The sequence below is a fragment of the Lissotriton vulgaris genome, chromosome 12 (assembly GCF_964263255.1).
Source record: "Lissotriton vulgaris chromosome 12, aLisVul1.2, whole genome shotgun sequence".
Classification (NCBI taxonomy): Eukaryota; Metazoa; Chordata; class Amphibia; order Caudata; family Salamandridae; genus Lissotriton; species Lissotriton vulgaris.
Window position 1 is genome coordinate 87,064,709 of NC_141700.1, and position 12,576 is coordinate 87,077,284.

A 12,576-nucleotide genomic window follows, 5' to 3' on the forward strand; every position below is an offset into this window, starting at 1 on the left:
AATACATCACGGATTTCCCGGGACAGTCCCGGGTTTTCACCACCTGTCCCGGTAGATTTCGGTAAATTTAGGTAATGTCCTGGTTTTTAGAGCGGGTCGACTGAAAATGGTGGGAACTGCCTTTTTATGTTTTCCAAAGCAGGGCAGTTAGCAGCTGTTATAAAAAATGAATTTAATTAACTGGCATGATACAGGCTCTAAAACCTCTCTTTTATCTATGTTTTACTGCCTCTACTGTAAATCTATGCAGAGGAGCGCTGGTATTCTGTGCGCTCCATTGAAGTAAAAATTGTAGTTCCTTTTCCGTTTCTGCAAATTGTCCCTGTTTTTGGCTTTAAAATTATGCTCACCCAATTTATCAACAAAAGGCACACGGCAAACCCAACAGCACAACATGTGCTTTCACATTCACTAATATATATTAAGGATTGTGAACGCACACTTCGAGCTGTTGGGCTTGCTGTGTTGCCTTTTGTTAATACAGCGCAGCAGATAGTGAGCCTTTTTTAAAGTGTTCATGTTAATTGCAAGGCCTGACATGCTTACACTCGGGGATGCATTTAAGATGAAAACTTTCAAAAAAAGGCACACAAACTGCCGCGCTCTGTTAAGAAAAGGCATGCAGCAAGCCCCACTGCACGATGTGTACTAAGGATTGTGAAAGCACGCGTTGTGCTTTCAGGCTTGCTGCGTGCCTTTTCTTAATAGAGTGTGGTGGGGGGAAGATTGTCTGCTTTTAGTCAAGTATTCATGTTAATTGCAGCATCCATCATGCTTCTACACGGCGCTGCGTTTAACATGAATACTTGCCTCTCGTGGTGTGTGTGTGCTTCAAACAAGACACAGTGTGCTAAGTTTCCCACAGGTGCGCGCTCGTACCTTACGGAAACAGTGCTTCAGAGTACATGAATTAAATAAAAGATACAAAACAGATAAGTTCTAAACTCACATAAGAAAGGTAGTAAGTACATATGTCTACTACAGATACTAGTGATTAGAGTTACATATATACAAGTTGCAAATTCACTCAAGATTACATTTTAAGAAAAGTTCAAACGATTATGGTTGGACAAATATATATTACATATTCACAGAGCATGATCTTCTCGTCATTGCTGGGGTTCTTGCGGTGCTCGTTCAGCCAGGCCTTCAGGGTGCTGTTGCACTCACGGGCGGTGATCTAGAGCCTGGAGGGATCCCTGAGCTGGTGATGGCCATAGGGGTAGAAGGCTGGGTGGTAGTGGACAAAGGCGGCGTGCTGGAGCCCAGGGCTGTTCTTGAGCTTGTGCTGGGCGCCAACTATGCGAAGGAGGTAGCTCGGCGTTGTAGAGCATGAAGGCTCCATAGCTGGTGTAGGGGAGTTCGTAAATGCAGGAAAGCTAGTCATTAGTTTGGGGCTGTGGGAGCAAGGCTGGAGTAGTGGGAGCCGGTCAGTCTTGGGCAGCGCAAACAAGTGGGGCGGGCAGGTGATAGTATCAGAGGCAGGAGAGACAGCCTTGATAATCTAGCCCGACCGTAGATAAGCCACAGGGTCACCATGGGGAACACTGTTGGCTCCTTCAGTCGAGATGTGTCAGTCTCCAAGATTGAGGAGGGCAGTCGAGCTCACCTATTGATCCTCCCTCCTCCCACTTTTCCACTTACTTGCCATCTTGTTGATCTGGGCGCTCTGAATGGGGTCAGATGCCCTCCACACCTGCCTCCCCATTGCCTCAATGTTCCTGGGACCCCGAGAATGGTCTATGATGCCAGGGCCAGCCCAGCGTTGTGGGAGGCTGGCAGCTGAGGAGTGTAGTGGTAGGAACACCATGGCCGACTCACTTACTCCTTCACAAGCTCCGGCAAGTCGCAGGCAGGCAGGCAGGCAGGGTAGCAACCGGTGCAGTGTCAGAGGAAAAGGGCTGAAATGGGACAGCAGGGAAGGCTTGATGGTGGGTGTGGGGGGCCTCCCCGGGTACCCACGCCAAATTGAGATCCCTGGCCTGGGAGTTCTCAGCAGGAGCTCCCTACCCGTCGGCCAACTTGGGATTGAATGCAGAATGAACACTCTGAATGTTGGTAACACTTGTAAACTGCAGGTGACTTTATAGATAAAATGCACTTTCCATACTCCTGGTGCTTTCTAGGGTGCTTAATTGGGAATAGTGGTAAGACTCCACAGACTTCAATTGACTATTTCAATATTTTTGGTTGATCATGCTAGGTGGTAAATTCTGGGTGAAGATTAAACATCTTAGGTTAGATGTCTTTGGAGGTGCATGAGGTTGTTTACACATACCCATCTGTTGCGGGGGGCGTGGGATGCTAGGTGGAACAAGAGGAACTGACACGGAGCCCTTAAGTGTGCTTTGTAAGGATTGCTTTATTTTCATGAACACTCTTCTCTGGCGGCTGGTGATTCTCTCTCTGGCGAAGGCCGCTGGATCGGTTCTGGGATTCTTTAGGGTATCCAGTGTCTAGCCGGTCAGGTCCTTTAAATCCCAAGCGTAACTCTGCAGAGGGGTTTGGAACGCGCTTCCCGGATGGTATCTTGTGTCGGAGCAGACCCCAAAACAAAAGAAACAGAACACAAGGGTTAGGACAGCTGTCCTGTTTGCTCGACTCGCAAAGGGACCGGGAGTAAAGGAAACCGGGTGTTCAAGTGTACTTCCTGTACAGAGGCAGTGCAGAGAGTGCTCGTGCAAGGGAGGGAACCTGCAGAGACTGTCGGATATTTACAAAATATACACGGTATGCCGAGCATACACTGGTGCTGTTGGTTCTAGGGGGGGGAAGTGGTACGTTGTCCCACCCAGCCCGCTAACTTGCCCCGTACCTGTTGGAGCCACGCTCCTCCCGTGGGAACGTGGCGGGGCGACTCGTGGGCTTGCTGGAACTACCACGGAACAGCTGGTCACTCGTCTCCTCGTCTCCTTCGTCCTCCGATGTATCTCGCAATGCTCTCCTCTCTCCTCACTCTCTCTTCCCCTCCTCGGAAACGCCGTTTGTTGTCTTCCGGGTTCCGTCCTCTCTTGACGGATCGTCATTCACAGGGGGAGGAGTCTCGTCCAGTTGGGGTTCCCAGTTAAAGGCGTCGGTGTCCTTTTCTTCTTCCCAGCTCCATGCGTGTTGATCGTCCTGCTCCATCCATCCCACTCCATCCATCCATCCCACTCCATCCATCCATCCATCCCACTCTATCCATCCATCCATCCCACTCCATCCATCCATCCATCCCACTCATCCATCCATCCCCCCACTCCATCCATCCATCCCCGCACTCCATCAATCCATCCCCGCACTCCATCCATCCATCCATTCCCCCGACTCCATCCATCCCTCCCCACCCCACACTCCATCCCTCCCCCGCCCAACACTCCATCCCTCCCCCGCCCCACACTCCATCCCTCCCCCGCCCCACACTCCATCCCTTCCCCGCCCCACACTCCATCCCTTCCCTTCCCCACACTCCATCCCTCCCCCGGCCCACACTCCATCCCTCGCCCACACTCCATCCCTCGCCCACTCTCCATCCCTCGCTCACACTCCATCCCTCGCCCTCTTGCCCTGCCTCTATCTCTCACCCTGCCTCTATCTCTCGCCCTCCCTCTATCTTTCGCCCTCACTCTATGTATCTATCGCCCTCACTAACCATCGCATCACCACAGCATCACTCAGGGGCGCCACAACATCACTATGCGCTACCATAGCATCACTGAACGCCACAGCATCAATCGTCACCGCCAGAGCCACCACAGCATCAATCTGTGCAACCATTCAACAACAATTGATTCAAATATGTTCTCTCAATGTTTCAAACTTTATTACAAATGTCACAAAAAAGTTTATATTTCCCTTCTGTTCTTGTATTTTCATCACAATAAAATACACTAAACATAATCTTCCAAAAAGTTATTTGCAAAATATTAAGCTATTGCCATTATAAATTACAATAACTTTTATTTAAGTATTAAATATTGAAAAAAATATAACCCATTGTTATTTTTAATATTAATACATCTAAGTCATGTAAATACAACACCTATTGCATTACAAATGCTATAGGTGTCACGTTTGCAAAAGTTAACACTATTGGCATTGTAAATGACAAAGTTATTAATTTCGCTATTTTCAAAACAAAAACATAAATAAAAAATGTGTCATTTACAATACTAATACCTCTAACTTTACTAATGCGAGCCCTATTGCATTGCAAATGCTTGTTAATTCTCACTTTAAAAAGGCTTGAAAATGCTGGTGCATTTTATTGGATTTAGGAATTCTGGCTTGATGTCTCTCCGATGCCTTAAAATTTACTTGGGTAAAGAAGAGCTAATCCATATTGCAGCCGAATTGGATCCAACCTCCTTTATGTAAACATGCATTACCTCTGGGCATGGCCGTCTCTAGGGCGGTGCGATTGGTGCCACCGCACCGGGAGCTGACTTGGATTAGGAGTGCAATGTTCATCGTTTTAAAAGCACCGGATGCCGCACGCGAGTAAATTGTCCCAACAATTTTCAGACATCATCAATAAAAATGACAACTCCAGTGATTAATGTTCTTCCTGGAGAGAGACTAGAGCTTTGTCTAGTGAAAACTTTGAGTCATCAAAGCGCAGAGGGCCAATATGCCTGCTGCAAAGAACGTGTCCCATTCACATCACAAAGTGCATATACTATAAATAGGTCAATGGGTTACCGCTTTTGTCCCAGATCCTTTTGTTACTTGCAGTTTATAAGTTAAAATCCTAATAAAGAGCAGTGAGCTATTAACTGCCACCAAAGAGCTGCATGCAAACTGCAAGGAAAATATTAGTGCTATATATTTTTTGCCAGTCATTGGTTGTTCTAATATTGCAAAAGGTGTTCATTTGGGTAGAAATCAATTCTTATTATTATAGAAAACCCCTAACTACTGTCTTACATTTTAAATTCAGAATTTGTGCTTTTCCAGTCCAAGGACTCTTAAACTCTACTGCCTACCAGTATGGATGACATGCGACTCCTACATCCTGTAGGCCTCTGTCTTATGTAACATTTCCTATACACTGATTTACACATCGATGATTGATTGTCTCTGTGCAATGTAAACTAAATGGATCTAACAGACAGTGGGTATGGAGACTTGAGGGGCACTGCCAAATGGCGGTAGTGAGGGAATCTGTGGTGGAGGTGGTCATTGGTTGGGGCGCCAACAAACGTTGTCGCACAGGGCGCCACCAGCGCTAAAGCCGCCACTGCCTCTGGGACACAGTAATTCCATCAGTTTTTACTAAAAACCTCATTTTAGTCTTAAACTCTGTCATGAGGCATATATCAACCACAACAAAAACCATTAGGTTCTGCAGTGAAGATTCATTAAATCCACCCTCATCACACTCACCACTAGCTTTGCATTTGTTAGAATTAACAGCTTCACATCCTTTTAGTACTATAAACTTTACCTCACAGGGCCGTTTTATCTTTGTAGGCACACACTCACCTCACTTTACCAAATCCAAGGTGGCGGATTATCCATGCCACACTGGTTCATCTAGATTCTAGAAACTACTCATGTTTGTATTTAAAGCTAGCCATGGCATTGGCATTAACTATCACAAGCTCTGGCCAGCTATGTTGCCATTCATAACTTAAAACCTTTCACCTTTAACCTTCTTGTGACCCCCCTAACTAGGGCCAACAAAATTAATCAGAATTGGAGGACTGAAAAATGCGGCATGGTTGACTTAATTAAGTAGTTATGAAAGGAAAATTAGGAGGCATGATGCAACACATTCTGCGGGAATACTATTCTGCTTTTTTGTCACTTAAACACACATTAATACTGTCTGAGCAAACGTTGAATCTCGGTAGAACTACTTTATCACATCACCAGAATACAGCAATGACTAAATGAAATATGATCAGTTAAGATTTGTAACGGGTCTTGCAGTGTGGGGCACAATATGTAGCAATTTCTAAAGTAATTTTGATCCATTTGAGCTCGATATTAAATATTTTTGTTAAATATCAAAGCTATGCCGAAGATGGATTGTGTGGTTAGTGTAGTAACGCCATAATTATGCAAAAAGGCTGCAGTCTGAAAATTGAACTTTTTTGGAAGCACCGCTCCTAGTGGACTCTATACTTCATTTTTATTTTGATTTGTTTACCTTTTCCTTCTGCTTGTACAGGCAATCAGCTCTCAAGCACAATTCAAGAAAGACTTGAACACTCAATTGATACTGCTCAATGCCATAAAGACTAACTTTCTCTTCTTTCCCGTCTGCATATCTGCAACAGTATGCAAGCGGTAGTAATGTACACCGTTCATTTGTTTAAACGTCAGGATGGGCTTCTAGTCTAATGACACACAAATCCATGAAAGGGTCATACCTGGTTAACAGGAAACAATTTCACCTGAAATAATATACAGCCAACTACAAAGCGGGAAGGCAAAGAGATCTTGTCAATGTAATTTATTCACTAATTGAGCATTTACGCTGTGTACTAGCACCTCCTTAGAGGCAATACAATTCATCTTGATCAAGTGTGTGGTGCCAACCTTTATGGAGCGGCTTAGCACTGATGGGTACACTGAGGCAGATTTAAACAGAATTGTGTGCGTAGAGGAAGTAGTACTAAGGGAGTACTACTCCCCCTACTCATAAATGCCTTTGTGAATCACCCTCAAAACCTCAATTCCCAAATAGTAATAGTGCAAATAGGGTGCAGTCCATAATATCTGTACTAACTGCATATTACCATTTTATTTAAATTTTACATGCTTTGGTGGCCAATTCGTAAAGACCTTTAAGAATACGTCAAATTGTACTACAGGACTGCTGCTATCCGAATTAGAAATGCCTTTGTGAATCAGTCCTTATATTTCTAAACATTTCCAGTGTATATAATTCCACTAACAGAATAACAAAGAAATCATAATTTCACATTTTCTGAAATTGCTAAATTTCTATTTCATTACCTAACCATGGATCTGATAAAATTCAACAAAAACTTTAATACACAGCTGTTTTGTTTTTACTGAAAATAAGTACAAATACATTCTTAAGGGGGTTATTTCTTAAAATTCATTGTAAACAATCAAAGTTTTGGCTTTTTGGACTGAGGCAAAAACATATACTCCCACATTGGTTTTTAAAAAGTAAAACATTTAATGACATTTACAAAATTTTTGACACAGTCTCTTCAAGTATGTAAAAACTTGAGAATTTTAAAGGGATTTTGCATTTTGTGTGCTTTGTATTTCGGCAAGTACATGAATTTCAGTTGATCATCAATAAAAAAAGTTTTGATTTTTTTTAAAAGTTTTGATTAGTAATTTCTTTATGTTAACTTTGGCTTTATTTAAAATGTTGTTATTCTCTTTGTTAAACTATATGCCATGATGTGTCAGGTAGCATCACAACATCACATCTGTGAACTCCTTGGAAGGCATGTATGTGGTAATGTAAATACAATTTGATATTCTAGAAGATTACTGACAAAAATGCATTTATTTTTCGTGTAATCTTTCAATCCTCAGCATTCTTTAACAGGTTTGAAGTAGTTCTGTTGATATTTTTCTTCGGCTCTGCTTCACATCCTACTTTCGAATTCGTGGTATGAACTTTGGACAAACATTTGCTCTTGCTCCAGGTAGACAATGGATGATTCGGTCTGATGGATGAATGGTTTTCTGAGGGCGACCCTCATTTCCCCTTCTAGAAAAAGAATCACAGGTTACTCAAATTCATAGCACATTTGAATTAAACACAACTACAGATATCCAACCAGCCTTACAAATTTCAAGAAATAGTGGGAATTACAACATTAGCTAAATCATAGTTGTGGTACATAAATAAGCTGGTACACATAAAGGATTTTGTTAAGTTATGAGAAGAAAGTGAATAAAACAGATAAAGTAAACCCTAAATAAAGATATTGATACTTTCACGTTTGCCTTTATGGAGATTCTTAAATGAATAAAACATTTGCACATTTTTCTGCCTTTAGGTTTCTGAGGAACACTACACCATATGTAAGATTGTGATGGATACATGGAAGTGATGTGTTTCCACTGCAGCATTGAGGCGACCTAGCTATTTTCTTTGTACTTAATGGACCTACTTTTATGACATAATGTAAAATGACAATTTTCCAGGAATTTCATAAACACTACCTCGTTAATATTCATGTGTGGGGATTTCTTCAGAGAACCCTTACAACCAACTCCAAACACACCACTGTGTCAGAAGGGAAAAGCAGAGCTGTGCTTCTGCATTCCTTTTCATAATGTGCTTGCACTGAGACCTACAACCCTTACACGGGCAGTGGTTGCATTTCCATAGGAAAGTGGCAGATGACCATACAACGGCAGATGACCATACAACCCCTACACGTGCAGTGGTTGTAGTCTAGTAGGAAAGTGGTGGATGACCATATAACCCCTACATATGCAGTGGTTGTAGTCCCGTAGGAAAGTGGCAGATGACCATACAACCCCTACACGTGCAGTGGTTGTAGTCTAGTAGGAAAGTGGTGGATGACCATATAACCCTTACATGGGCAGTGGTTGTAGTCCCGTAGGAAAGTGGCAGATGATCATACACCCCTTACATGTGCAGTGGTTGTAGTCCCGTAGGAAAGTGGAAGATGACCATACACCCCTTACATGTGCAGTGGTTGTAGTTGCGTAGGAAAGTGGCAGATGACCATATAACCCTTACATGGGCAGTGGATGTATTCCAATAGGAAAGTGGCACATGACCATACAACCCCTACATGTGCAGTGGTTGTATTCCCATAGGAAAGTGGCGGATGACCATACAACCCTTACATGGGCAGTGGATGTATTCCCATAGGAAAGTGGCGGATGACCATACAACCCTTGCATGGGCAGTGGATGTATTCCCATAGGAAAGTGGCGGATGACCATACAACCCTTACATGGGCAGTGGTTGCATTCCCGTAGGAAAGTGGCAGATGTTAAAATGGACATTGTGGCATGCAAGCAGCAGTTCGTCAGTATGTTTTCTGCTCCCTTTGCTGCTGGACGCTGTCCCATAGGAAGTGAAACTGTCTGCCATGGACAGTTTCCACAGTGCAAATGGTTGCGTCCAACCACCGGAGTTGGTAACAGTTCAATTTTTTATACTACCAGAGCACTCACAAATCACTGATAGATTTGCAAGCGAGTTCCAAAGAGCGGAAGGTGCCTATTAATCACATTCTTTCCATTCTGATTTACAGAGAATTGTAATTCTAACACTGCAATTTGCAAATACATTTGTGAATTGCAATGTACTTTTAATGACTTCATTGAAAGGCCAACTCCTAATGCAATACAATGGTAGAATGACCCTGTTTATTACTTACCATCCACATCTTCAATCCTGTCCTCAATCACATGGTCTGTAATTGGTTGAGGACCTTGTCTGGCCTTAGGGACACCTTTTAAACAAAACAAGCCTCATTACAGAAAATGACCACTCATTTTCGATCACATTTAATTGAGTACCAAGTGGCTAAATCACAAACACCAGCAGCTGTACATAAACCCAAAAATGACTGTACATTTCATAATGTAAATATCTACTGTTGCCAGTCCTTAATTTGTAAAAGCATGAGTGCGCGGACCTAAACCCCTGCTCTGTCAATATTATAATCATCAATATTTTAGGTACAATATTTTAGTACCTTAATATTTACTAAATTAAATTCAAAGATGCTAAATGTGACACCTACGTTTCCAAATTAAGTATTCCATTGAGAACTAGCAATGCCTATTCAAGAAAACATTATAAATATAGAGGTACACTGATTGAATCAACAAAGAAATTGTTGAAAAATCTTCTTAAAACTAAAGATGTAATCTTGACCCCACTGTGTCCATTTATGAATAAGAGTAGACTTTGGAATTCACAGCTTTTTAAATTTGCTCACAAGGGGGTGAATCATTAAAGAATTCAGGATCTGTTGATAACTTTGATGAAGTATAGATAACGATGGTCAAACACTGGCGATTCCGCTTTACTCTCCCCAGTGCGAATAAACTTCTCCTGCTTCTCCAAGTGTTCCTCAGACATTGAACATTTCAGGCAAAATGACTTGCCCAAAGAATAATCAACTAGTTCACCTTAAATACCTAAAATGCCCTAAACCTGGGGCTTTTTTTCGCTGAGTTTGAAAGGTCTGCCCTAGGGCAGAAAGCTCAGTCTTTGTGTGATCTCCCAGCCAGAAGATTATGGAAAAGAGGAAAATAACATATACTTCTAAGACATACGCGTAACTGCATACTAATGAGCTATTTTAGTTTGTTTTAATTCAATCATTTACGGTTCCTCTGTCCCGGGCTTCCAAAATACTGGGTTTTAATAGTGGTAGTAGTCATTTTAGCCTCATGTCATTAATTGGCCTTATTTTTCAGGACATCATATTGCCCAAGTCTCTAATAAGCAATGCAGAAAAATCTTCTTTGTTATAAGTGCCACCAACGTTTTAGTAACCACTCACAATTTATTATATTGCAATCATTTTGTTGTTTCTTTCATCCAGGGAAAAACTTCTTCCTTTATCAGATATGATACAAAAAATGCAAAAAATATATATATATTTCTATACTCCTCTATACTCCATGACAATCCTTGTTTCAAAAGAAAGGCCACACTACAGCAGGACCTGGGTCAAAGAATCAGTTAGATTATCATTTATTAAGTTACATTACAACGTGTGGATAATGGGCAACACGTTCCGGCGATTTTCCTTCAAATGGTTCATTTATATGTTTTGTTTTGTCGTATCCCACTCATGATCTCCTGATCCTCGTCTCGTTGGGACAGGTCACAGTAGCTGGTGTGGGAACCCAACCATCCTTATGTTTCCAAAACTTTTGCCTGCAGCTTTCAGACCCATTTCGGGTGACACAGTCATTCTCATGGGGCAAGGTTGTGTCACCTGAAAACGCATTGGCAAACTTTGGACTTTGTGAGAAAATAAAGAACCACTTGCTTTCGAACACCAAAATGTGAGCACAGTCTTACTTTCTATACTGGTAAAAGTGGTGAAAACATCTTTATGTGTTGGTTTTCTGTTTGTAACTAGTTTTCCTGTAAACAGCTTGTGTGTATAATGCTACCGCCCTTAGTTATGAGATTACATTTTGTGTTAGCTTATATATTCTATTTTAATTTTCCGGCATCAATAGACTGTAAGGACCTTGTCTAATTATAGAAATAATCATTCTTACCTTTTTCGCTATCCAATGTTCTCCCAAAAAGAAACACTGTACCAGCCATGATAGCAGCTAAGGTAAATATGATCAAAAGAATGGCCCACCAGCGTGCCTGCATGAAAACAAGGAATATTTCAACTTTAATGCACACAACCTTCTAAAATACTGATTAGGATAAAGGTTTGACTATATAATGTAGTATACAATGGTCGGCCATAAGGGGGTGAGAATCCACAAATTTGTACATGTTTATTTGCCAAGCCAACATCCTTATCTCAAGGAAACAGTAATATATGTTTTTCATTGGTTTGCTATTTTGCGTAAATGTCAGTTCTTATATTGCAATGTTTATTGACTTATTTGGAGTAATGGTTGAGGGTATGGCATGTTGTCTCTAGTAGTCCAGCTATTCTAGAAGGGCCAAACCGGATTCTCCTCACCAGCCCTATCTTATTCACAGTAGAGGCACGCTCAACCGCACCAACAACTATTACAGTGATGTTCAAGTTCCTGAAACTCGCCTAGGCCCAAAAACTGCCTTTTCACATCTACTGCTTTAGAAGAACTCGGGTCACCATACGTTCCTTGTGCCCACTATCCCCAGAGAGGGAGGCAAAAGGAGCTCCGATTTGCCCAAGAGTCACCATCGGTACACTGGGATAAAATTGTCCATGTGCTACATCACGATGAACGTTTTCAAAGTTCAGGTTTTTGATAAATTATTAAAAATATGAATGATAACTGTGCCTTTGTAAGCTGTTTTCTGCCATGGTAATATCTTACACAGATTAGATTATACATGTTAAGTAACACAACAAGACAGTAGCATCATAAATCCAGAGTTGGAAGCATGTCAACTGGCTGTGCTCGAATAGAACAAGAAAGATTCTAATGGTGGAGACTAACACCATCTGATATGGCTAGGAGTTGGCATTTGATTTTGGGTAGATGAGAACCCTTCATCAAAGGCTTGTAGCGCCACACAGTACTAAAAGATTACATTGTGCACGCCAGTATCATTTGTACACTGGGCGAGACAGCCAGATGTGTAATTCTGTGCTTCAGAAACAACTCCTGATAGGAGAGTAACATTTTCCAGATGGACACATCTAGAACATGCTACTCTCACAGTGATAGTGATTACACTTCGGAAGCGAGTACCATGTTCTAGAAGCACCTTCTTTTGTTTATAAAGTTGGGTTTACGCCTATTCTAAATATGCCAAGAAAAACTAGTATAAAGCATGCTGGAGTGCTTGTTCCAGTCTTGCATCATCCCTGAAGCATTTTAGATGAGTGTTCTGGAGAGAAAATCATAAAAAGTCAGCCATAAAATAAAGAAATAATGCATTTAAAAAAAATATTTTAATTGCTCTATAACGAC

At 41.8% G+C, this 12,576-nt stretch overlaps 1 protein-coding gene across 1 annotated transcript in view; it reads right to left on the bottom strand.

Moving 5' to 3' along the window:
* Positions 1-7,036: 7,036 nt before the first annotated feature.
* Positions 7,037-12,576, bottom strand: part of LOC147673426 (disintegrin and metalloproteinase domain-containing protein 10-like) — a 63,205-nt gene continuing 57,665 nt past the window's right edge. Inside the window, exons 15-17 of the mRNA XM_086947288.1 lie at positions 11,209-11,305; positions 9,339-9,413; positions 7,037-7,684 (exon numbers count right to left, since the gene is read on the bottom strand). Of these exons, the coding sequence (XP_086803414.1) occupies positions 7,560-7,684; positions 9,339-9,413; positions 11,209-11,305 (297 nt within the window). The 3' untranslated portion in view covers positions 7,037-7,559. The remainder of the gene's footprint in view (positions 7,685-9,338; positions 9,414-11,208; positions 11,306-12,576) is intronic.